At 40.3% G+C, this 26,875-nt stretch overlaps 1 protein-coding gene across 1 annotated transcript in view; it reads right to left on the bottom strand.

The window, feature by feature from the left end:
- The window catches only part of DNAH11 (dynein axonemal heavy chain 11), a 357,148-nt gene extending 331,723 nt beyond the window's left edge, over positions 1-25,425 (bottom strand). Inside the window, exons 1-8 of the mRNA XM_069587639.1 lie at positions 24,824-25,425; positions 23,434-23,577; positions 15,948-16,144; positions 15,537-15,735; positions 14,672-14,771; positions 11,570-11,781; positions 3,782-4,015; positions 1,586-1,753 (exon numbers count right to left, since the gene is read on the bottom strand). Of these exons, the coding sequence (XP_069443740.1) occupies positions 1,586-1,753; positions 3,782-4,015; positions 11,570-11,781; positions 14,672-14,771; positions 15,537-15,735; positions 15,948-16,144; positions 23,434-23,577; positions 24,824-25,159 (1,590 nt within the window). The 5' untranslated portion in view covers positions 25,160-25,425. The remainder of the gene's footprint in view (positions 1-1,585; positions 1,754-3,781; positions 4,016-11,569; positions 11,782-14,671; positions 14,772-15,536; positions 15,736-15,947; positions 16,145-23,433; positions 23,578-24,823) is intronic.
- Positions 25,426-26,875: the final 1,450 nt, after the last annotated feature.

Genomic DNA, 26,875 nt, shown 5'->3' with positions numbered 1-26,875 from the left:
TGGTGGGCTACAGTCCACGGGGTTGGGCAAAGAGTCGGACACGACTGAGCAACTTCACTTCATCAGCAAAACCAGAACACAATGAACTCAGATGTTCAACAAATGAACAGCTTAGTCAAGCCAAAATAAATAATCATTGGAATATTCTGAGGCAACACTGATAACCAAGACACATTAAACAAAAAGAAAGGTCATCTTTGACATAAGCATACCAATTAACTGAACTTTTAGTTAATTCACATTTTGATTTCATGGAATAACCAAAGTCAAGATAATCAGACCAGAGGTTGAAAGGGAACTTCGAGGGAAGGCTATATAGATGTCTCCAACCTTTGGAGATCAGAGGTAAGCCTTGCCCTTTTCAATTACAAAATAAACAGGGCTTCAAAATACTAAATACAAATACCAGGCAGATATATATATCCAAAATATATATAAAATATGTATTTGTATATATATTAATGGTATGCTGAATACCTACCAGGATTTGTAATCGTGAGTAAATCAAGACCCTCCTGCAACTCGAAGGCACCTGAGGGTTTGCACACCATGGGGCTCACACTCCACTGCTCAGTTGCTCAGAAGAGCTAAACCAAGCCCCACCAAGAGTCCCATTCTGTCCACATTCCCTGAGTGCCTGCCAGGTGCCAGGCATCTTACCAGGCTCCGGGGAAGAGCTCAGGCTATTCATCACCACAGATCTGGGTTTCTCTTACTTTTCCACAAATTAGGAGAACACACAATGGCTATATCATTCTTACTATTAACTCCACTTCCCAAAAGCTGTCAACAGTTCAGAGGGATTCACTTTGCAGACCATGTTCTTACAAAGCTAACACGCTGTACTTGTACATTTCAAAGAGTCAATTATTTGACCAAATATAAACATAATAGTGAATAAATTCACATTCCACAAAAAACAATGAGGGTGAGAGCTAATCGTTACTTTTTGGCTTTGGTACCTGGACTTCACTATCACAGCAAAACACTAAAATGAAGCTGTTTTTATCCCAGAGCTGCAGGGACGTTCACAGGGAACTCCTGGCCCCTAACCTGCTGTCAGTAACAGAAAACAGAAGCTTAAACCTGAAAAGCTTCCCTCTTTTCCCTGAGATTAGTAATATGAAATTAACAATTATCTCAAGAATAACAAAAAGGAGACTATATAATGTTAATAATATATGCAACAAATGAGGTGAAACTAAATATTCAAGTAGATGAAAAATATACTTAATGGTTCAAGAAAAGACTAAACTAAAACATGCCAGTTACACAGACACCAGATAATCGGATCAAGAGGAGTTAATATGGTAAGTTTTCAATACACATCAACAAGAAACAAATCCAGAGGGAGGTCCACTGTTGCATTATTAGAAATAGTTTAAAATATTCCCAACTGAAAATGCAAAGGCCTAAGTCTAACCCCTGATCTATCATGAAATAGATGAGAGAATCCAGGCAAGCCATTTTGCCTTTCATCCGAGAGAGGCTGGACTGGAGAGAACCTATTATCACTGTGACCTACTGTCCTTCCCAGCTTTAAAGTAAGATCTAGGAAATGAAAAACACAAAGCTACAACATTACCATGTTATTGTAATCAGATGGGTCATACGTGCGCTGTTTAAAGATCTTCCAGTGTTTCATAAATTCTTCACTCATCTCATAGATCTGTCCATTTAAAATTGCTCCCTTGGTACCGCCAAATTCAAGCCTTTCCAGCTTTTCAAATTCCAATATGGTGACAAATATATCCTTTGAAAAAACACAGTAAAGATCTTTCCACCCTTTTGAGTAGGAAAAGAACATTTTTAAGATTCAAAGAAAGAAATTTTCCAGCATTCAAAATTGGTGAGTCAATAGACATTCACATGACCGAAAATGTTATTATGATTTAAGTCAACAAAGTTTAACTGCCTACTTTTAAAATTATACTCCCATTTTCACATGGACTGAAAATTATTGAGCAGTATAGGTGACATCTAACTTAACCGCAGCTAAACATTTACCTGTCTCATTTCACTTCCTTCTGAGCCTAAGTCAGATGCCCAGGCATGATCCACCAACACTATGGTGAATGGGCTGTTAAGAGAGCGTGGTGCAAGTTGCCCAGTGTTATGCATTTGGCCCTCAGACTTTAAGAGTCATTCAGAAGGACTTCTCTTGGTGATTCAGGGGTTAAGACTCTGAGCACCCAGTGCAGGGGGCATGGGTTCAATCCCTGGTCAGGGAACTAAGATCCCACACACTGCATGGTGCAGCCAAAAATTAAAAGGCTTCTGGGCTGCTTAAATGATGAGCATTTTCAAAACATAAAACTGTGATTTTGAATGAAATTTGACAAATCTAACAGCAAAAAAGCCCAAACTTGCTAGAAAGAGTTTCATAAATAAGGCAGTTCAAAACTTGGAAAAAAAAAAATCGTGGCCAGTTGGCTCCATAGAAACTGGTGTTTAAATGTGTTTACATGTATGCATTCATTCAATGGCTTCCCAGGTGGTGCCAGTGGTAAAGAAGCCTCCTGCCAATGCAGGAGACTAAGTCACCCTGGTTCCACCCCTGGGTCCAGAAGATCCTCTGGAGAATGGCATGGCAACCTACTCCAATATTCTTGCCTGGAGAATCCATGGACCCTACAGTCCATACGGTCGAAAAGAGTAGGACACAACTGAAGTGATTTGGCACACAGCAATTCATTCAATGTTTGACTTTTTGGTATTTAAAACATTCATACAGAGCACATGTTTTCGCATCCTTTTCACCTGTTTTCATGGATAGCTTTAATATTTTAATAGTGAAAGTGAAGTCTCTCAGTCGTGTCCGACTCTTTGCGACCCGTGGACTCTAGCCCACCAAGAGTCGGACACGACTGAGAGACTTCACTTTCACTATTAAAATATTAAAGCTATCCATGAAAATAGGTGAAAAGGATGCGAAAACATGTGCTCTGAATGTTTTAAATACCAAAAAGTCAAACACTGAATGAATTGCTGTGTGCCAAATCACGTCAGTTGTGTCCTACTCTTTTCGACCATATGGACTGTAGAGCATATTTATTTATATACTAAAAGTTACCATAATATTTAGATGATCAAATGGGTTTTCAGGTATGGAATCCCAATAAAAACATCAAACATGTAAAAGGGAAAAAGGGATTATTTTATAGCTTCCCAATTTACAACTGTCTTCTAGGAACTTAGTATGTTGTAGAGCAAGGGTCAGTTCAATTCAGGTCAGTCGCTCAGTTGTGTCCAACTTTGTGACCACATGGACTGCAGCACACCAGGCTTCCCTGTCCATCACCAACTCCTGGAGTTTGCTCAAACTCATATCCATTGAGCTGGTGATGCCATCCAACCGTCTCATTCCCTGTCATCCCCTTCTCTTCCTGCCTTGAAACTTTCCCAGCATCAGGGGCTTTTCCAATGAGTCAATTCTTCGCATCAGGTGGCCAAAGTATTGGAGTTTCATCTTCAGCATCAGTCCTTCCAATGAATATTGACTTATTTCCTTTAGGATTGACTGGTTTGATCACAAGGATCACAAAGGTCACTGATACCTAAAGATTAATGAAGTTTTGAAAAAAGAAACCAAAGCTCTGTAACTAAAACTTTTACTGTATCTTGACAGCACTGGCCTTGTAAGCTCCTCATGAAAATCACCAAGGAAGCAATCTTCTCACCTCCTACTCAAACAAAATAAATAATCTGTTCCCTGAATCATATTATAGGGCTTTTGAATTAACCTACAATATAAATCAATTAGAAGCCAATAAGTAATTACCTCTATTTTCATGAAACGATCAAGAAATTTGTCAAATCTATGAAACACCAGATAAGACTGGAAATCCCATGGTTTCAGTTCCTTATTTCCCATAAAATAGCTTGCCAATCCTTTTCTATAGTTGAAGAAACAATTTTTGAAAGTCTTTAAGATGTTAATGGTCACTTGGACCTTTTCCAAACAGTCTTCAATTTCCCCTTTCAAGAGATCTTCAGGTGAAAGGTAAGCTATTGCCTAGAAATCAAAGAAAGAATGATAAGAAAATATGTTTAATAGTTTTCCTGAAAATATTCATTTCAATGAAATGTTTTATTTTTCAGTGAGTGAAGTGAAATCACTCAATCGTGTCTGACTCTTTGCGACCCCATGGACTGTAGCCTACCAGTCTCAGTCTATGGGATTTTCCATGCAAGAATACTGGAGTGGGTTGCCATTTCCTTCTCCAGGGGATCTTCCCTGATCTTCCTGACCCAGGGATTCAACCTGGGTCTCCTGCATTGCAGGCAGACGCTTTACCCTCTGAGCCACCAGGGATTTTCAAATAACAATGTCTAGAATTGGGCCAGCGATGCTGTGAAACAGAAGACACAAATTCTAGAAATTCAGGTAACTAGGTTTTAATGACATACATGTATACATTAACGAAATCTACAGAAGATGCTATAATTACTGGCATCAAACATTGAACCATGACTGTTTTGCTAAGCTTCAAAGATAAAACAATGTGTAATAAGAATTTGCATGGCTATTTGAGGCAGCAAATACTCTACAATTTTTTTTTTTCATATAAGGAAATGTAGCGGCCAGGAGGAGAAACCTATGAGATCATGTATTTTAAAAATATGGTCATGTTACCTGGCAGCACAGGGTCACTTGCAAAGGTGAGGAAGAGCTGACAGAGGTAATTATACCACTGGCAATTCTTTTAGGCTAACACACTTCTCTTCTGGGAGCTCATTACAGGACATAAAATCTAGCTAAGATAAGCAATTTGAACTGATTTTGAATAGTTGAAATGCAAAGGTGAGAACGATTAAAGAGAAACCAGCAGATTCATGTAGCAGCTCTCATAGTACCATCACTCAGTTCTTCCCTTTCCCCTATTTGTTATGAATCTTCACAATTTCCCTGTTTAGGGACCTCAAGAACCTATAAATTCTAATCCTGATGCATCTTCACCGCATATAAATTAAAGGTAAAATTGCATGCCTTTAATTCTACAGTTGTTTAGAAAGCTGTAACAGATCTCAATAGAGAATGTAATAAAAGTAGGTTCAACAAAGTCTATTGAAGGAATGATTTCTAAATGCAGAGGTATTATCCTCCTTCTCCCATAAATGGCTACAGTTTTACAGGCAGTGGCTACAGTTTTACCAGAAATATAGACTCTGAGACATAAATGTGTAAAGTAGTTAAGAATATCATTCACTTGGTGTCTAAAAAGCCTACTGACTAATTCTTTCAACTCTAGCTAGATTCCCAATCTATACTCATTTCTCACTCAGGCTGGATGGAAAATTAACCTCTCCCTAAAGGTTGCTAAATTTCATACAGAACAGGGATGAGAACTCCCAGGAATCCCTCAGTAACTTGAGTTTTGTAAGAGTCTTCACATTGGTATGGATTAGGGATTCCATCAGAGAAGGCAATGGCACCCCACTCCAGTACTCTTGCCTGGAAAATCCCATGGATGGAGGAGCCTGGTGGGCTGCAGTCCATGGGGTCATTAAGAGTCGGCCATGACTGAGCGACTTCACTTTCACTTTTCACTTCCATGCATTGGAGAAGGAAATGGCAACCCACTCCAGCGTTCTTGCCTAGAGAACCCCAGGGACAGGGGAGCCTGGTGGGCTGCCATCTCTGGGGTCGCACAGAGTTGGACATGACTGAAGCAACGCAGCAGCAGCAGCAGCAGGTCCCCTGTCCAAAGCCTTATAAAATAAAAAATGACTAACCAGTTATTTTATCAATAAGCCAATCAATTAATGAATTTATCAATGATAGCATTTTTTAAATTTAATTTTTATTTTACATTGGAGTATTGTTGCTTTATAATGTTGTATTAGTTTGATGCCTGTCTCCCAGCTTTTTCATCTTATTTATGTGATTTTATGGACTCTTGCTTAATTCTACCATCCCTTTTCCAAGCTCAACCTTGCAGACTTAAACTCTTTGTCATCTAGGATCTTGTGAATAAGAATATTCCCAAGAGAGACACTAAGCAAGCTGTAGAACAGAGTGGAGGGCCTAGAGTGGTAATGACTCACAATGAACAGGGAGCAGAGTTTGGTAACCATGGAAGAAAAGCAAGGCCCTAAAATAAGGCACCATTACTGTGCCATTATCCACAGTGTGCCATTATCCAAGGCGGTCAGATGATGCCTTTTATCGCCTGGCCTAAATGACTATGTTAACAGCCACTGTTAGAAAACAAGTAAAGAGAAACACATTTGCTTTTAAAGTAACAAAGGATTTCTGACTGTGCCTGGAATGCCTAGAAAGATCGGGCAGACAAGGAAAACGAGTGAAGCAGATCAGGAACAACAGTGGGATGGTGGAGACCAAGGTCACCTGGACAGCACGTGGCCCATCTAAAGGCGGGAGCTGAAGCTCTAGCAGCTGACTGTGTCAATGGGGATGGAAGAACCAATGTAGAGAGACCTGACTTTTCAGTGGAGGCTAGAATGCTGGAATTTAAATAAGACCTAATTAATTAAAGCATTAGCAACATTTTTTAATAAAAAATTCCAAATACTATGCAAAATAAAAACACTGCATTGATCCACTGGCCAAACACAGTCAACAGAATGCCAGTTTATACTTCTAATAGTAAGCTAAGGGTTCAAGGGTTCCAATGTTTCATAAACACACTGAAGTCTATAGATTCACAGAAACAAATACGTAAAAACTACATAAGGAAATTATAAAAGACATAAAATGTGTAACTACACAAACTGTGCAAAGTACAAAATTAAAAGAACAACATGGTATAATTCTATTCTATACCCACAAATCACAGCAAAATTTTAAAAAATGGTAATGCTAAAAGCTGGTGAATTACAGTAAAACTTGTTACACATAATAATAGCAATGCACTTAACATAAACCTTTCAAAATAATTTGTATATATCAAATATTGTTCAAGAGTCATGAAAAGATCATACCCCTTAATCAATATCAGGAATTTATATTAAGCTGATTATCCAAGTTAAGGAAAAAGGATTTTTGCATAAAGTTGTTGTCTACATATTGTTTATAATACAAGTGGCTGGAAGCAATCTACATATCCAATAAAAATAATTTAACTTTTCAAGAAGATAGTTAAAATTATATGATAAAATGTATTAATAAGTTTTAGAGGAAGGAAAATACTTTTAATGCTGAATTTGAGAGGGATGGAATTATAGGACTACTTCCATTATTATAAATGTCATACAATATTTTACAGATATCACTGCTGCTGCTGCTAAGTCACTTCAGTCATGTCCAACTCTGTGCAACCCCAGAAATAGCAGCCTACCAAGCTCCTCTGTCCCTGGGATTCTCCAGGCAAGAACACTGGAGTGGGTTGCCATTTCCTTCTCCAATGCATGAGTGTGAAAAGTGAAAGTGAAGTCGCTCAGTCATGTCCAATTCGTGACCCCATGGACTGCAGCCCACCAGGCTCCTCCATCCATGGGAATTTTCCAGGCAAGAGTACTACAAATGCAAAATAAATATATAAAATGAACAGATAAAATCCAGATGTCAAAATCTCCTCAAAAGTCACTATACATAATAGGTCTGAGGTCTGTGAAGCCTGGTTTGTACTGCCTCACAACATCCATGGGGAGAGGGGCTCAGTCAGGCCCACCATGACCAGGCCTGGCTGCCCTAGGTGGGGACAGCGGGAGGTCAGTTACCCCCAGACAAGCTGGGTCTCTGACCAGACCAGGGCGCTTGAACAGGTGGCCTGGGTCACGGCCCCATATTTTACAGACATCAACAGTATACCACATATTACATGGTAATTAGAAATAAAAACTTATTTTAAACTATGGAGCATAACGTAATGGGTAAGAGCTCTTTCTTACAAGCTGGATGACTTTGGGCATCCTATTTATCCTTTCTGGACTTTGGGTGTCTTTTTTTTTAAATGTAAGCTGGATCTACTAATAAATAGTACCTATATCATAGTGCTGTTAGAAGATTAAATTCATAGATTTTTGTAAAGGGCTTAGAAGAATTCTGGTAAATAAAAGAAACTACACAGTGCATGCTGGGGCTTTCCAGGCAGTACAGTAGTAAAGAATCCACCTGCCAATACGAGAGACACAGGAGACACAAGTTTGACTCCTGGGTTGGAAGGATCCCGTGGTGGAGAAAATGGCAACCCATTCCAGTATTCTCGCCTGGGAAATCTCGCAGACGGAGGAGCCTAGTGGGCTACAGTCCGTGGGGTTGCAGAAAGTCGCACATGGCTAACCAGCCATGCACATAGACACTGTGCATTAAAAAGGCATTAAAAATCAACTGGACAACAAACAACTGGAGGTGGCGATGGATGTTGCAGAGTTTAGCTCTTCAGAGAACCCAGGTATGAAAGTTTACTCATTGCCCGTTTTTGATTCCTTCCATGTTGGGACAGATTTATTACAAAGTCTACTTGGAGAATCTAGGAAATTGGGTCAACTAAACCTTTGGACATAAGCCAGGAATAGTAACTAAGGAACAAGGGAAGCGAGGTTATTCCCTCAGGAGTTTGGCAAACTTTGACCATGGACACTGACCAGGGGCCAGGGATAATAAGTTAACAGGCTTACAGCTAACCAGGGCTCTTTGCAAGCCATCTATAAAAATGAATGACAATCTTTGAGCTTTCTACACTAACAGGGCTTTGCAGTAAAAGTTTGAATCATTCTCAAAATGAGATGAGGATCCTCAAAAGGGGTTTGGGAGAAGCTGTGGTCACAGTTGTTAAAACCGCAGTAGGGATCAAAGCCTTTCACATGAGATATGTCCATTAGGGCCCAGTGCGCTCACTTAACAAAAGGGCAAAACTGAGTTTGCACAACAGAGAAACAGAAATAGAATGAAGCCAGAGGAAACACTAAAATATAGCAAGGAACTGATCCGTTATCTGCAATCAAGAGCTGCAACTAGTTCATAAGTCAACAGTTTGGAACTTGTACTGATTTCTATTAAATGTTGCACTGAGCATTTCATTTAAGTTCTCTCCTTTGATCCTTACAACAGCCCACGAACTAGGCACTTACAAGGACAGAAACTGAGGCTCAAAAGAGTGATTTAACTCCACTGTGTGCTCAGTCATGTCTGACTCTCCTGCGACCCCATGGACTATAGCCTGCCAGGCTCCTCTGTCCCTCGAATTCTCCAGGAAAGAAAACTGGAATGGGTAGCACTCCCTTCTCCTCTAAAATGGTTCAGTCAGATTTGAATCTTGGTTGGTCTGAGTCCAAAAGCACTTTGCATATATTCTGTCTCATCAGAAGCAGAGAGAAGAACCCACACACCCACACACCCGCACCCCTACCTCAATCTTATACTCCCCAAACTCTACACTGCAGGTCAGAAGACCTGTACTTTAACTTGTCCTCCTAAATTCTCAAGGAAATTGAGCAAATGATATCTTCCAAGTTTCAGTTAATTCATCTGAAAAAGTATCAGGGATTGGAATGGAACCCAGTTCCCCAGCCAGCTTCTCCTACAACACCCTTCTCTTGAATGCTTAGGACAGCAAAGTGCTGGGACCTGGGGCAGCAGAAGCTCTGAGCTGCTTGCCTTGACTATGAGCAGATTTTCAGGGTTCCCAGTTTCCTCCAATTTACCCCACTGTGCAATAAATTTTTTTAATTTTCAATATGAGTCATGAGGTGAGAAGCATTAGACTAGATTGGGGATTTATTTAGGTCAATCATAGTTGTCCACCCTTCCCTGAGCTAGTGATCCAGATCTGTCTAAAATATCCTATCTTCCTGGCCACAGAATTGCTCCAGGAGAGAAAATAAAATGCTTTCAGTTCAGTTCAGTCGCTCAGTCGTGTCCAACTCTTTGTGACCCCGTGGACTGCAGCACACCAGGATTCCCTGTCCATCATAAAACCCATCAGTCCAGAACTAAAAACAAAGTCAGTCTCTTTCCAGGTAAGTTCTAGTAGCAGAATATCCCTCTAGTGCTACCAAAAGCCACCTTATTTACATGTGATGAGAGGTTAAGAATCAAGTCAATCAAACACACATGAGCAAAGTGGAGTTTTGAAATTATCATCTAATTCTCCTGGAGAATGCTAATCCTCAAGTCTTTGCACACTGAGACTTTCCAGTTAACGTGAACTTAGGCCCTTCTTTCTGTTCCAGTTTGCCAGTTACAGGTAGAAGTGATGTGACTTTCGTAAGAGGCGTTCTTAGCCACACAGACGCTAAGCCACACGCGCAGATTCTGATTCTCTGGCATCCATTTTACAAAAACCCCTTAGGGGTTCAGACCCATATCCTGATAAAGACCCTGCTATGGACTGAACTGTGCCATACCCTCTGAAACAGTGCCTGTGCTGGAGCCCTAACCACTAATGTGACTACCCAGAGATGGAGTCTTTAACAGGTAATTCAGGTTAAATGAGGACAGGAGGGTGGACCCCGATCTGATAGGATTGTGGTTTTGTAAGAGGAGGAGGAAGATCTTTCTCTCCACCACATGAGGGTACAGAGAGAAGGCAGCTATCTGCAAGCCAGAAAGAACACTGGCCAGAATACACCAATGCAGGAACCTGGACAGGTCTCCCAGCCTCCAAAACTGTGAGAAAGCAATTTCTGAAAATAAAGCCACCCAACCTGTGGAATTCTGTTATAGCAACTCAAGCAGGCTTACACACCACACACATACATACAGACACACGCACCCTTCGAGAATCACTAGATGATACGTCCTTCTAGTATCTTTTAGCTCTGAAATTATGAAATGCTCTCTGATATTATGGACACAAGAGGAATTAAAACTTTCCACTGGATGAGGAAGCAATCTAATTTTTAAAAGTACTTTGTAATGTAAGTAAAGAGTAGAGAAACAATCATAAGCAAGAGATTTTTAAAGATCACCCATGAATCAACCTTTTTTTTAAATCGACTACTATTTTTTTTAATTCAACTACTATTTTTTTTATTCGACTACTATTTTTTGAGGATCATTCTTGCTTCTACCCAGTTCTCTACTTTCCAAAAGTCTTCCCTCAGCCTGCATTTCCATGGAAACCAAAAGGAAAGATACAAAGAAAGTAACTACACATGTGCGCCTTGTATTAGAAGCTACCTTAAATCGCTGAAGAAAAGTAGGGTATTAAACAGAATCCAGTAACACCCTGTCCTGTGATTGTATTTAAGTTAATTCTAGTGCTCCTTTGCCATTTAGGATAGAAAATCACCTGGCCTTTGTTACCATAAAAGTCATCTCTGAAAAAAGAGGGATACAGTGATCTCTAACTGGATTTATTCATTCCTCATTGATTTAATAAAACTTGAAAAGTGAAAGCAATAGTTTTGCTCAGTTGTGTTGGACTCTTTGCAACCCCATGGACTATAGCCTGCCAGGCTCCTCTGTCCATGGAATTCTCCAGGCAAGAACACTGGAGTGGGTTGCCATTCCCATCTCCAGGGGATCTTCCCAACCCAAGGATCAAATCCGGGTCTCCTGCATGGCAGGCAGATTCTTTACTGCTGAGCCACCAGAGAAACCCCAATAAAACCTACTACATGGCAATAATTCTCACTGACTCCATTTTTTCATGCTACATACCTGGTCAATGAAGAGATTACAAAACTCTTGCAATAAAACTATAACCCGAGCAGGGGTATTATAAAACTTGGAATGACTCCAGATCAGACAGATGGTATGAAATAGCGGGGCAATGAATGCACCGGTCTGTGGGAATTCCGTCTCCTGCAGACACTGAATGTGACTTCTCAGGGGTCTCAGGTAAAGCTCCACATCTTGGGCTTCGAGCAGAGCTGAAAGGAAACCACCATTACTGTGAGGCAGTCTCTTCTATCTAAATTCACTTCACAAGTTCAAGACAACAATGCAAAACAACATGGTTATACTTAAATGTTGCCTCTTTTTAGATTATTTATCCTACAATTGACACACGACAGGTTAGGAAAAGCTGCACATATTGTCTGGCTGTAAGAATCCTTCAAAAGAGCCCGGCCATATTCACCCTTACAGCACAAGTAAATTGCGACTGAAGACTCAGAAGCTTCATCAGCAGAATGTTAATTCCTTCTAGGTACTTGCTACCAGCACAATTTAATCATTTATTGTTTCATTCTTCTATCCTAGGAGAGTAACTTATACAATGACTGAAAAATTTTCTATTACATTATTATTCAAAATATAACTACCGGAATTTTTAAGCATGGGTAATGAAAATATTTTGGACATAGACGGAGGCAATAGTTACAGGATACTGTGAATGCACTGAATGCCGCTGAACTGCACTCTTTAAAATTTTACGTTGTGTGAATTTCACCTTAAGTTTAAGCAGATCATATTGATGTTTGGTAGAAACCAACACAACACTGTAAAGCAATCATCCTTCAATTAAAAATAAAGAAAATTTTAAAAATTGTTATACATGGTAGGAATAAGGTATATTTTTTAAAGCTATATAAAAAAAATTTAAACAGTTAACTGTTACTAATTACTGCTTCATCTAATTCAAATTTTCTCTTAAAACTGGCCCTTGTGATGGCCCTAAATAGATTTCCTTCAGATTCCACTTTACTCCTCAGGCTACAAATACTTTTGCTTAACTGAAAGGCGTCTCCTATGAAAGCAGGATATGAAGGAAACTAAATTCTTGTTTTATTGTGTATCCCAAAATACTCCTGTTAGAGATTAAAAACAAAATAACCTGCTACACTTTTTTTTTTTTTTTTTTGGCTGTTGGAATCAGATTATCTACCCACCCACAGTACTCTACTTGACAAGTAACTCATATATCTGTCCATCTAATAATAAAGTCCTGGGCAGAAAGAGAGGGTCCAAGAACCATTTTTATCCCAGATGCATTCATGTTCTGAAATGAGTGTTTTCAATATTAATTTCAAAATCAAATAACTGCATGTAATAGGTAAAGTGCCCTTAAAACCTGATAAGCGCATCTAGAGACTACAGAGCCTCCAGTAAATCTTTGGGAGGGCCTTCTAACTAACAATGGCTTTGGGCCACTTGCTCTACTCAAAGTGTTTTTTTCCCTGAATCTCTAGGCTGTATGCTCATAAGGCTCTAAGGATCCCTAGGATTTATTCCTGTAGACCTTGTATCCAAAGAAAATGTTAAATCTTACTAACAGAAAAAAACACAAGCAGCTTCTATTTGTGGAGGGCACACTTACTGTGTGCCTAATACTTTGTACTTGTTGTTTAGTTGCTAAGTCATGTCAGACTCTTTAGTGGCCCCATGGACTACAGCCCACCCAGGCTCCTCTGTCCATGGGATTTCCCAGGCAGGAATACTGGATTGCCATATCCTTTCCTGGGAGATCTTCCCAACCCAGGAATCAAACTCATGTCCCCTTCATTTCCTGCATTGGCAGGCAGACACTTAACCACTGAGCCACCAGGGAAGCCTGGTACTTTGTACACTATATATTAAATCTTCAATTCAGTGGTTCTCAGCCGGGGGAGGTCTTCCCCACTGAGGGTCATCTAGCAATGTCTTAAGTTTTTTTTTGTCATAATGGGCATGGGGGTAGTGGGTAGACTCCAGCAATGCTGCTAAATATGCTGCAATGCATAGGGAGGTTCCCCACCACCAAGAATTATCCAACCCAAAGTGTCAGTGGTGACAAGGTTGCAAAATAGTGCTTTAATCTTTGTAACAATTTGCAAAGTTTTAATGTACCAATTTGGCCAGTGGAAACCAGAGACTCAGCAAAAAGATGGATCTGGGGCAGAAACTCAGATCTAATTCCCTCTGTTTGAAAAAAGGCCTTGAGACAACAGTTTATGGAGAAAAGTCTAAAAAGTTAGCGTAACTTTCTCAAAGTAAATTTTAAGTATTTTATAACCTTCCATGTATTATACATTAAAAATTAAAAAAATAATTTTCTAATGTCAGAAACAAAAACAGCAGTTCCCTGGTGGTCTGGAGGTTAGGGCTCTGTGCTTTCACTGCTGGAGGTCCGGGTCCAGTCTCTGGTCTGGGAACTAACATCCCACAAGCTGTGCACATAGCCAAAAAAAAAACAAAACCACCAGCTACTGGGCCATGCTATCTTACAGTTTTATCATTTAAAACTTTAGAATCATGAATCATATCCATATCTGTTTACACATGCCTAAAGAAACATGAACAGAAATCAAAAAACTATGCCAGGGGGTTACTCCTGGTTGAGACTGAAAAGATAAGGAGAATTTGCACTATTTTAAATTATAAATGCCATCTTATAATTTCTGGCTTCTAACAATGTGCATGTATTATCTGTTGGAAATTCAATAAACAAACCCTCCTCTCTCTGTGTTAAATCTTCAATGATGATTTTGCATTCTTAGGAGTTAAATAAATGGTGGAACTTAAGCAAATTCCAAGATTCTACTGGGGAATAACTGGACTAATTGCAGCCCAACTGTTGATTAGAAAATCTCCATGCTGGGCATTCAATGACTTCCTGATAAATACCAAAAGCCTTTTCCCTCCACACAGGAATTCGCAAAGTACTTAAATGGTTTACTAATAGCTGAAGAATAAATTGTAGATGATTAAGATGGATTTACCATTAGAAGAGTCAAGTGCAATCATTTCAAGAGCATATGAAGGGTAGAAGGAGGCTGAGCAAACAGGCAGGAGTCTGATCAGGAGGGACCTCTGATCCAGGCCAGGGGACACGAGTCTTACCATTTTTCACAGCCATGAAAATGTTCTTCAATGTTGGAAAATAGCTGCTTTGCTTATTTTTCAGGATCTTCACCATTTTGAGGACAATAGGAGTCTGAAGCTAAATTGAAATATATATATAACCTAGATTAATGACTAAATAAAAGTACTCTGCAAAAAATATTTAAATTATATTCCATTAATGCACAATACACACAGTATTTAATACTCAAAAGATGTACCTGGTTTCAAGTTGAAAATAATTTTTTAAATTAACATTTTTCCTTAAGCTTATATTTTATTTTACATTTATAGGTCTTTATTTGACTTTTTTAAAAACCTGATTTACATTTTATTATATATGTAAGATAATAAATTTTCATATAAAATCTGTTTCAGAAAAATCTCTAAGAGATAGATGAACAAGTGAATGAATGTCTTAGTTTTTAGAACATTAAATTGAATAACTTCTGAGGCAAACATTAGCAGAGGAACCAGTTAGTTCTTCCAAAGTTGCATCTCTCCACTAGGCAAAGCCTACTCCTTTCCCAAGTCAATTATATCAACTAGATTAATTAAATCATAAAAATCTTCAACATTTTCAACAAGTTCCCTCGGGAACTACACTTCCTAAGCCACAAAGTACTTCCAATTACTCACATGCTGTCAATATATTTTAAAAAGGCAAATTCACCTTTAATACCTATTAATTAAATTCACCTTTAATACCCATACTATAGAGAATTTTGCAGTAAGAATTGAGTAAGTCATTCAGACAGTGTGTTAAATCTTTAAAGTTATTGGAAATCACTGCTTTGGGGCACCAAATTCAACAAGTGACTCTGCTAATTCAATTGACAAGCAATTTCTAGGGCTCTCTACTTACTTGATCATAAATGCATGATAGGTTCTCTCTTCTCATCGTCCAGAAATCCAATTCAGTTTGAGGATTTGAGTGAAGACCATTTAGCAAAGGCTGCACTGAATCTTTCTCTACAATTTCTTGGATTTGATGTGACCATTTAATAACCACTGATTCAATTGCATGGAGTACTTTCCTTTCATTTGGCTCCAGTCTGCAAACACTGAAATGATTAATAATATAATACAAAAATGAATCATTTCATCCAACTAAGGAGAGGACTTAGTATTTTAATAACTTTTTTATTTTTAAAATATGCTGTCATTATAATAATATTCCTATATTGCTAACATGGGGGTGTTACGGGGGTGTGATATTAAGTAGGTATATCAGCTCTCCATTTTGACATCTTGTGTAAACTGTATCATTACGTACTTGGTCTCTGAATATTTCTGATCCAGGTCAATGTTTCCTGCAATAGTGGGAATTGGTAGAAGAGTTCTTCTCAACATTTTGCCCCTAAAAATATGCATTTTACTTTTCATGACTTCTATATGATGTTCCATGTCTTGTGAAATAAAGCATGACCAGGATGTATGGTTGTTCTTATTAGAAATAATTGGCACTAAAATCTAGAGAAAGAAAAACATTTTAAGAAGCAGAAAAATTAATTCACAGATAATGTATTCCTTCAAAGATTTTCTTGATACACAAGATCAGCAACTAAACCACTCAATTTCAATTTCATAAATGTCCTCCCGTGATATCAAATCTACAAACAGATGACAAAGTCAGTGACCCATTTAGACTTAATCAATTAGACAAATTCTTTCACAGTAGAAGTACTATACTGCTTGTTCATTCATTTACATATTTATCAAACATTTATGAAGGCTCCCAGTAACTCAGACCCTGTATGAAATAAGCAAAATCATGTCAAGTAAGTAAACTGCTTTCTTAATGCAACTGAACACACTGGAAGGTGTACTGATGGAAAAAATCTTCTTCAATCACATGGACACAAAAGGAAATTCATCTTGTCCAGCTCTGACAGACATCCCAGTGGATTAAATTTTGATAGAAAGATATTTATTAAATCATATGAACCTTTTTTGGAACTCCTTCCACCATTAAGTTGGGAATATCAATGAAACTCTATGCGTGGGAAACCTCCAAAATAATTTTTTGTGTTCCCAAAGCCCAGCATATGTTAAGTAATTATAGTTTGTTGAGTTAGTGAAGTTAGTCTCTTCTTGCTTCCTCACTCTTTTCCTTCACGACACTCTTTTCCAATATGTACTAATTGTAAACATTTTTTTCTGACACAATCTGTCTAGACTTTCAGCATTAACCATAAAATTTCCATTAGCTAAAATGTGTAGAAAACAGCCTACCTTTTTAAAGTTGATTTTGAGAACACAATCTTCTAGTTAACTACAACAAACTGAAAATTCATTTTCCAGTGGGGATAAAACACATATTTCCAAACTGTATAATATTTTCCTGCCTTGTAATTTGTACCCACTACTTCTTGAACTAGGAGGTTAGTAAGAAATAGTGTGTCTTTCAATGGCAACAATCTAAATGTCCATCCACAGATGAATGGATAAAGAAGATGTGTACATACAATGGAATACTACTCAGCCATAAAAAAGAATGAAATAAAGCCATTTGCAACATGAATGGACCTAGAGATCATACTAAGTGAATTAAGTCAGAAAGAGAAAGAGAAATGCCATATAGTGTTACTTATATGTGGAATCCAAAATATAAGGCACATGAACTTATGTATGAAACAGAAATAGGCTCCCAGGCAGAGAACAGACTTGTGGTTGCCAAGGGGGAGGAGGGCTAGGGAGGAAGGAACTGGGAGCCGGAGATCAGCAGATGTCAACTATTCCATAAAGGATGCATGAGCAATCAAGTCCTCCTATGCAGCACAGGGCACTATACCCAATACCCTGAGATAAACCATAAAGGGAAAGAATACGTATATCTGAATCTTGCTCTCTATATATCTGAATTTGCTCTATAGCAGAAACTAATACAACACTATAAATCCACTATACTTCAATAAAAACAAAACAAAACTAGTGTGTCAAGCTCTGTGGGTCAGAACTGCCATGAGAGGTACATTTTCCTATCATGTGGAAAACACAGGAAAAACACCCATCTCTGACTGGGAGGGGGGTTAGGGAAGACTCGCCAGGAAAGCTGATACTCGGTTTAGGGCAGGCAGAAACGTGAACACTGACGCGAAATCACTGAAGACTAAAGGAGTACATTGCTTCTGAGAAAGTTCCAGTCTGGCCTGCCTGAGACTGGAGCCAGCACCCCTAAGGAGAGGGGCTGTGAGGAAAGCAGGGGTGGGGCTCATGACGAGCTTTGGAAACGAGACTGAAGACTTAGGCTTGCTGGGCTGCCCATGCACTGACACACTGAACCACTGCTTTCTAGATTACATTCCTAGTATCAACAGCTTTTCCTAAAAGTCAGGGATAGGGATAATTCTGGTTCTTCATTTCCAGTTTACTGGATACTGTTTCAAACTTTCGCTTTATTTACTGTTCTGTGACAAGACCAACTTCTTTCAAAATTAAGTATTTGTGGCATAAGCAACAGATAAAACTGTTATGCAATTCTGAGCCACTTGCTTTGTAGAGCAGTTAAGCCAAGGGCTAGAGTAATTCCATGAACATCATTTCAAACAAGGTGACCTGGGATGTGCTCTGTAGTGAAAATAAACCTCGTTAGCAACAAACATATACAAAGGTTCAATTAATCTGCGGTTTTGTTTTTAGCTGGAAGTTTTTTGTCTAGGTTTTATGCTTTATAAGAAAAATCCCCAAACTTTCTCTGAACCAAAATAATTTGGACATGTTTACTAGCGGATATACAATTACAGGCAAAAAAGTCTCTGCTAGCATTCTCAATGGCACCCCACTCCAGTGTTCTTGCCTGGAAAATCCCATGGACAGAGGAGCCTGGTAGGCTGCAATCCCTGGGGTAGTGAAGAGTCGGACACGACTGAGCGACTTCACTTTCACTTTTCCCTTTCATGCGCTGGAGAAGGAAATGGCACCCCACTCCAGTGTTCTTGCCTGGAGGATCCCAGGGACGGGGGAGCCTGGTGGGCTGCCGTCTCTGGGGTCGCACAGAGTCGGACGTGGCTGAAGCGACTTAGCCGCATTCACTTTATCCTGTTTTGAAACTTGGCATCTTCCTTTTAACAACAGTTCTTAAATCAGTAGAGACTATTACCTGGGCAACAATTTCAAAATACAGGAGCCTAGGTCTCTGCTAGACTTCTTAAATTGAAATATATAGGAATGTGGTCCAGATACTGATTCCAAGAACCAAATCATCCTTTCATTCTGGCTTGAGAAACATTTACAGTTACTGTTTCTTTCAAGATATGGGTCAACATAATACTTAAATAACTGCATGACATTGACATTTTTGCTAAATTACACAATATGGTTAAAATAATAGCCTATAGGGACACGTGATAATATTGAACAGTAGATCCGGAGTAAAATTTTGCACACGTTAAATCTGAGACGTCTATTACACAGCAAGTGTCAAGTCCAGAAGGGCAGTGGAAGCCCAAGCTTCAAGTTCAGGAGAGAGATCAGGGCTGGGAAGAGAAATTTGGGAGAGCCTAGCATATTAACATAAATTACTGTTTGTCAGTGTCTATCTGTGTCAAACTTCAAAGACTATACAACATTGAATATAAATGAGAGTATATTAGGTCATTACTTGAGAAAAAAATATGAAGTCATAAATGACTTTTTCTCATCTTCTGTTCAAACACCTGGTCCATCCCTTTATTTTACTACAACACTGGAAAATTCCCACGACACTTTTCAACCCAGTCACTACTTTGGTAACATAGTCCCTCTTTGGTCCTTGATTGAGTCATGGATTCACCAATCCTTGCATTAAATGTTTTTCTTCTTAATGTACCAGAAAGTACCCAGAAAGATAGTAGTTAATTAGTTTGGAATGCAAGTCACAAATGGCCCATTTGATTTCAGACTTTTAAATGAAATCTGCCCTAATAAAAACCTTCAGAGAACGCACATAACCATTATCATCTTTCAATAAATACATGGATGCAGGTTTGAAAATTGGCTTTGGTGGCAACCACCTGGATGAAAAAGTTGCAGGGTGTTAGTTTTCTAACCAGCCTTTCCAGCTTTATTCCTCACCACCCTCCAGCTCTTCTTCCCCAATCTAACTGTAGTAATGTACTTTGTTTTTAAAAATGCAATCTGCATTTCCTCACCTCTCCACACCTAGTTACTGCTCCTTGTCCTTTAACAAACAATTTACCAAATAATTTACAATGATTTACCTTCAATAAATAATTTACCATACAACCATGGATGCTTTTGAGAGTAAAAACAATAAGAATTAGCAGATGTCATCCCATCTGTAACAGAGGAGACTGGAACCAACTCAGGCAAATCAAGACCTGTAACCTATTCGAGTTGAGACTTCCTACCTTCCCTGACAACTCTGTAAGATGTCACAGCATCCTGCTGAAACCACAATGCCCACCACGCTGTATCCCTGTTTGTTCAGCTGTCTGCCTCCCTAGTTAGACTGCATGCTTCCTGAGGGCAGAAATGTCATCACTAACTGCCAGGTATGTCCTGTCAGTGGTACCAAGTAGGTATTTAAAAAGTATTGACTAAAGGAACAAATTCCAAGTGAAAAGCCCAAAGGGACACTTGGGAATTTGTATGGTAGTAGGCCCACAGCCGTCATAAATGTCAAAAAAATTCAAATGGAAATATCAGAAATCATACACCAAATGCTTTTCCTCTATAAAAATATCCTGAAGCTCCGTTGTTTTGCTCCTTAGAAGAGGATATCTTTAGCCCTCATTTAACTTTCATTCATTTAACAAGTACTTACTTAACTGTTACTATGTGTCAGGCAGAATCTTGGGGGTTTAGGACTCATCCCTGGTGGCTCAACTGGTAAAGAACCTGCCTGCCAATACAGGAGACGCAAGAGTCGTGGGTTCAGTTCCTGGGTTGGGAAGATCCCCTAGAGAAAGAAATGGCAACCCACTCCAGCATTCTTGCCTGGGGAACAGGAGCCTGGCAGGCTATGGCCCATGGGCTCGCAGAGAGTCTGATATGACTGAGTATGTAAGCACACAGTGAGGAAAGATTAAGAGCTGGGGTGAGGGTAAGGCAAGTAAGGCACTCACTATGGAACAAAACATAAGAGGACACAAAAGAACCCCACAAACAACAACAGCTTGATTTGTTGTTTAGTCACTAAGTTGTGTCCGAATCTTTGCGACCTCATGGATGATAGCTTACCAGGCTCCTCTCTTTCATGGGGTTTTCCAGGCAAGAATACTGGAGAGGGTTGCCATTTCCTTCTCCAGGGGATCATCCCAACCCAGGGATAGAACCTGAGTCTCCTGCATTCCAGGTGGATTCTTCACCCCTGAGTTACCAGGAAAGCTCAACAACTCAGTAAGATGAATTATATTTGAAAATATTTTTTAAATAAAAATTAATCCAAAACTGATAAACAAAACAGACAATTTTTTAATCAAGATGAGTGTTACTGACATTTTGCCTTAGGCTCCAATATGACTTGGCATGGCACTGTTAGTGATCCTATTTTTAAAGTGATTTATTTGCATTAATTTTTATTTTTAAAAATATTGCCTTAGGGAATTCCCTGGTAGTCAGTGGTTAAGACTCCATGCTTTCACTGCTAGCACCTGAGTTCAATCCCTGCTCAGGGAACTAAGATCTTATAAGTCTTGTGGTACAGCCAAAGAAAAAAACAAAACACAAAAAAACTGTCTTAAACTATTATTCATCTTGATTAATGAGTTGCTTTTGTTTCTCATCTCCCTGGAAGTTCTTCTCTTGAGCTGGGTGCCTCACTTGCCTGACCCTAGGTCCGGGCCCTTCAAAGATCCCTGTTTACCTGGAGGGCGGCTTCACAGACTAGAGATATTTGAGCAAAAAGACTTGAAAGTCATGAATGGGTTGGCTGTGTGGATTCTGGGGAAGATGAAGAAACAAGAGCAAAGGCCCCAGGGCAGCAGTGTGCCTGAAATAATTAAGGAACCACCACAAGGAAGCCAGGAGTTAGCGATTGAAATAAGTTGAGAGGTCACAGGGAGGTCAGACCACAGAGAATTTGGACTCTGACCGGCCTCTTCATTCCGAATTTAAGCCTTGTCCACAAAGAAACCCAAGGGACAAGTGTGATGTCATCACTGTTTTCGTCTCAATGTTCATATCCTCAAGCATATTTAAATAAATTAGAATCTTCCAAAACCAGCTACACCCATAAGGTTCTGAACGTTTTATGTCTTCTATAGATATACTCATGGACAGTTTACTCTTTCACTTGAACTTCTCAGAAGACTATGCAGAGAAAGGTCAGAGAAACCGGAAAGGGTTTTATATCTTTTGTCACAGATGGTAGAAAAGCATTCCAACAAGGAGTGCAGCTTTGCACTTCTAAGTCCAGTTGATGGCAGCCTGGATTCCCATGACCAAAGGTCATTTACACTCCATGTGAAACCCTTTCATCAGATCAGTGACAATCTCCTGAACACCTGTGACCTAACAAGAACTGTCTTGAGCGCTTAAGATAGAAAACTCTCTTCCTAGTGTCTTCTGGAAATCAACTAACACTATAGAAACTCAATCGAGGGAAACCATGGTAGAACTGAAGTTGGGGGAGAGAAGCCCCAGCTAATCCAGAGACGGCAACAAAATACTTTTCAAGAAGAAAGAAGAGCCTCAGGAAGTAGAAGAGGTGTGAAAGACGGAGGCTGACCAATCTTCAGTAAGAAATACGTACATTGGCAATTACTCCTACATTAAATATCGGTCTTGGCAAGACTGTTTTGACGACTTATACCTAGCTTAGTGATACTAACCCAGTTCCCCCCAATTTGGTGTGCATTAGAATCACCTGGACTTCCCGGGTAGCTCAGAATGCAGGAAACCTGGGTTGGATTCCTCAGTTGGAAAGATCCCCTGGAGAAGGGAATGACAACCTACTCTAGTATTCTTGCCTGGAGAATTCCATGGACAAAGGAGCCTTTTATGGTCCATGGGGAGTCGAAAAGAGTCAAACACAACTGAGTGACTAACACAACCCCACACAGACACAGAATCACCTGAGAATCTTTAACCACTACTGCAGCCTGGCTCCCACCCCAATGATTGGTATTATGTGTCACCTGGGCAGAGTTACATTAGCTCCCCAGGTGATGCTAATCTTCAGCAAACAACTTCAGTTGAAAACAACTGCTCTGGTTCTTCCAAATTCAGTCATTTTGTATCTTATTCCTCAAAGCTGGTTTGTGAACAAACAGCATCAGCTCCACTACAGACCTACTACATCAGTTTGCCTTTACCAAAATCCCTAAGTGGTCTTAGGAACATTAGAGTGCCAGTAACATGGGTTTGGAGAGTAGTTCTCCGATTGAAGGGAGAGAAAAGGAATTTTAAGGCACTAATTCCTAATACTTCGTTTCTGTTATCTTTTTCCATTATCTCACACGAGTGCACTTAGAAACAAACAGGAATCTTAAAAACTGATAACACACTTTCAAAGTGTATATCTATCTTTATTCTAAACAGGAAGTTTAATACTTTAGCTAAGTGCAGAAGCCTATTCCAGTTGCTTTTTAATTTCCTTCCATTATTTAGAAAGAAAGAGGTATAGGATGATCCTACAAATTACCACCTGCTGAATGTCAGGGTCAGCTCATTTCAGGAACAGTCTAAATGCTATCATTTACCATCCACCTGGCTAATGAGATGACCAGCTGCTACAGCTGGTTTTAATAGCCAGTTATCCTGAATTAATTTCAAGTGTCATGAAGATAAATATTAAAATATTAAGGATAGACCAGTACCTCATCTAGGAAAGCAGTTACGTGTCCAAGAGATGAGGCAGGTAACTCTCCAAATAAAACTATCTGAGAGAAGTCATTTACTCCAATGTTTTCAGTAATCTTCTTGGCAATATAAACAAGTTTATGTTTTACATCTCTTGGAATCTGAAACAAGAGCAACATAATTAAGTCCACAATGTAGCTTCCATGTTAACAAGCAAGATGTACTATATCTAACTTGTAACTGGATTGCAAGCATGAGAAACAAAATCTGGCATCCTGCCCACCTTTATAAATAAGATTGTTCCACTGCTTCTCTGCAACGTGTATACAGTTTTCTTTGTTCTTTTATAAAGCTAATTTCACAGTATTATTAGTGTGAAATATCACCTTTCAGAAGATCACAATATACCATAAAGTCTCATAATTAAAAACAAATACAGGGAGAAATTAGAAATGTTTCCATCTCAGCAAAGGTTATTCTTTTGTATAACCTTTTCCTGTTAGAAATAAGCCCAACTGAGATAAAGACCAAGAGGTTACATTTGATTATTATCCTCAAAGCAAAAAAACAGATGTGTTTAATCAAGATACTCTAGCATTTTCACGACTACCAAGTCATTTCTTCAGGTATCATGACTAACCTAATACTAAAGTGTTCTCTCTGCCTACTCTGACAAACTTTTAAAAACTAGGAGAGTAGCAAAACAAACAAAATTCGGAACTTGTCAAATTCCAGTTATTTTTTCATCTGTGGGATCCCCGCCATTATAATCGACCACATCTCGCGATGATGGTACCACTTTACAACTTAAGAGGAAAGCATCCCAAGACTATAAATCTTGCTCCAAAGTCTAGAAGTACCAATGCTGTATTCGTAGAAGTACAAATACTGAACTCGTTAACGTTCAAGTGTACTAGAAGTCAAATTGAAAAAGGAAAAAGAAACACTGTTCTGAGCGCAGAGTGCCGGGAATCCTTTTTTTAAAACTAAGTATTAGTAGTATTCCCTGGGATGAAGTGTGGTTGACAGGCAGCCGGAGCCATGCCCAAGCTTTTTGGGCTCTGCGAAACGCATGTGGCTCCAGAGTGACCCAAGAACAATTTAAAGGAAAGTTATCTGGCACAGAGAATTCACCTTGCGCCTAACAACCGGGCAGCTAAAGAACGCGCGGCTTTTGCAGGCTCAAAGGCTGACCTTCCAGAAAACTAACAGCCGCTCAACAGCAGAGTGGAAGCACCTGGGGGATTCTGTGGACTCCGGGGGCAGGCACTCGATAGAAGTTATTTATTTATGTTAAACAGCCCTAATACATGTCCCGAAGGAACCCACGGAGGCGCAACTGGCCAGTCCCGCCCGGGTGTCCTCCAGGCGGGACGCGAGGTGTGGCCGGGTCCCCTCACCCCTTACCTGTTGGGACGCCTCGAGCTGCCCCTCAGTGGCGACGCTGAACAAAAGGCAGCAGGCTGGGCTGGGGCTCTCCAGAAACTCCCCCAGAACCTGCCGGTTGCCTTCACTCTCCAAATGCTGGCTCCATTTCTCTTCCGGGAGGCCCAGTAACTGCTCCAGGCGGCAGCCGACGAAGCGCACCCGCGCGTCCCGGGCAAAACCCCGCGCTCTGCTGGCCGCCGCCACCTCCTCGTCTTCGTCTTCCTCCTCCAGCTCCACCAGGCCCGCCGCCTGCGGGCCGGCGCCCGCGGGGAGGCGAAGAGTCGGGGCTTCCCGGGCTGCCGCCTGGGCTGCCATCCGGCCCGTCCGAGGAGGCGCGGGACCGGCCGGCGCCTCGCGCGCGTCGCTCCCCAGCCCCGGCCAGGCGAGGCCGCCTGCACACGCGCGCCCCGGGAGGCGCCCACCTGCTCCAGCGACCACTGCGAGCGCGGCCGCCGGTCCCGCACCTGCGCCCACTCGGCCTCCCGCGTCGGCTCGCGGAGCTTAGCGCAGCGGGACCGAGTTCCGGAGGGGCTTCAGCAGCGCGTCCCGTTTCCCGGGGAACGGCGTCCCCGCCCCGGCCCGCTGAGGGCGGAGTGAGCGCCAGGCCAAGCCGCTTTCCGCAGGGGAGGGGCTTGCCCTCCCCCGGTGAGAGCCGCTCGGTGGCCTCTCCGCTGCCTTCTGGCTCCCTGGCACACAGGACATCTCCGTGGGGGCTCCCGGGGAGGGAGTCCAGTATTGTTAATTGCTGTGTTTTGAGCAATGCTGCCGTGTGCTGAACACCATGCTAAGTCCATCCTCTTGATTAGTTTAATACCTGGAAAGGCAGGGCTTCAGTTGGTCAGCTTATCTAATGAGCAAAGAAATAAGTCACAAAGTGACTAAGCAACAAGATGATGGATTCATGTCTCGCACCCAGGGCTTTTAATTCACCTTGCCCACAGTGGTTAGCTGATTCCAGAAAACAACCCACACTGCAATTCAGCTTTCTTAGTTCTGGGAATCCCAAGACCTAGGTATTCAAAATCCTGATTCCGAACTTCACCTGCCATACAGTGAATGAATGACGCTCTTTGGAAATGTCAAAGTTCTATGAAATATATAGAGAATTATTATTCAATCCAAGAGTAAAAGGTCACAGGAGAAAAGTTCCAGATTAGTAGCAGTCTCCTGATGTTGAAATGGGATTTCAGTACAGTCTGTTAATGACATTTGTTAAGACTGAAGGACCCAGAATTTTAAGAGGCAGTCCTCGGAGTTAAACCTTTTTTAGTCCTTTCCATTTAATTGTCCATTTCAAAATAAAAACTTCAAACTTCGTGTTTCCCAAGGAAACATGAGTGAGTGTTGCCCTTAATAATCCATTGTAGTAACTGATTATTGATAAATAGGTTGTTTCCAGCAAGACTCGGTGCCTCAACAGTTTGTTCTTTTTTTTCCTTCAGGATATCTGCTATGTCTGATAACCACTGTAGGTTTTCCTAGTTGTATCATCAGAATCTTGAATGCACACAGGTCCTGGAAAGTCTTTATAATGACTTCAAACTTCAAGGCTGCTTTGTACTGGGCAGGGCAATCCTTAGGGTACCCAGTGGCTGCTAAGAAAGCCGAGAAATTACTGAAAATACTGTATGATGCTTTCTTAGTCTTTCCCCTCATCCCTATGTTCTACCTTTGCGTCCTCTACCACAGGGAAACAGGAATTCTGTAAATAAAAGAGTTGAATTAAATTCAAGTGGAAAACCACTTTAAAATTCAGTAGAAAATTTGAAATCATAATGCTATTTAACTACACTTTTCAAAAAGGTACACGTGTAACTTATAGAATGAAAATACATCAAAGATGTATTAACTTATTAATGAGGAAATTGAAAAAATGGTGAAGTTGTTCCAGGAGAATCAAAGAAAAAAAGATTCACAGGCAGCAGAGACTGTTGAAATAAGGTTGTTAGATACAGTCCTCCTTACTGTCCTACAGAGCAATATAATCATGACTTTTATCTTAGGCTTTTAACAAAATCATTTGTGTATTTA

The sequence above is a fragment of the Ovis canadensis genome, chromosome 4 (assembly GCF_042477335.2).
Source record: "Ovis canadensis isolate MfBH-ARS-UI-01 breed Bighorn chromosome 4, ARS-UI_OviCan_v2, whole genome shotgun sequence".
In the NCBI taxonomy this organism is placed as follows: Eukaryota; Metazoa; Chordata; class Mammalia; order Artiodactyla; family Bovidae; genus Ovis; species Ovis canadensis.
Note: the sequence above shows the minus strand (reverse complement) of the source record. Positions and strands in the feature narration are given on the sequence as shown.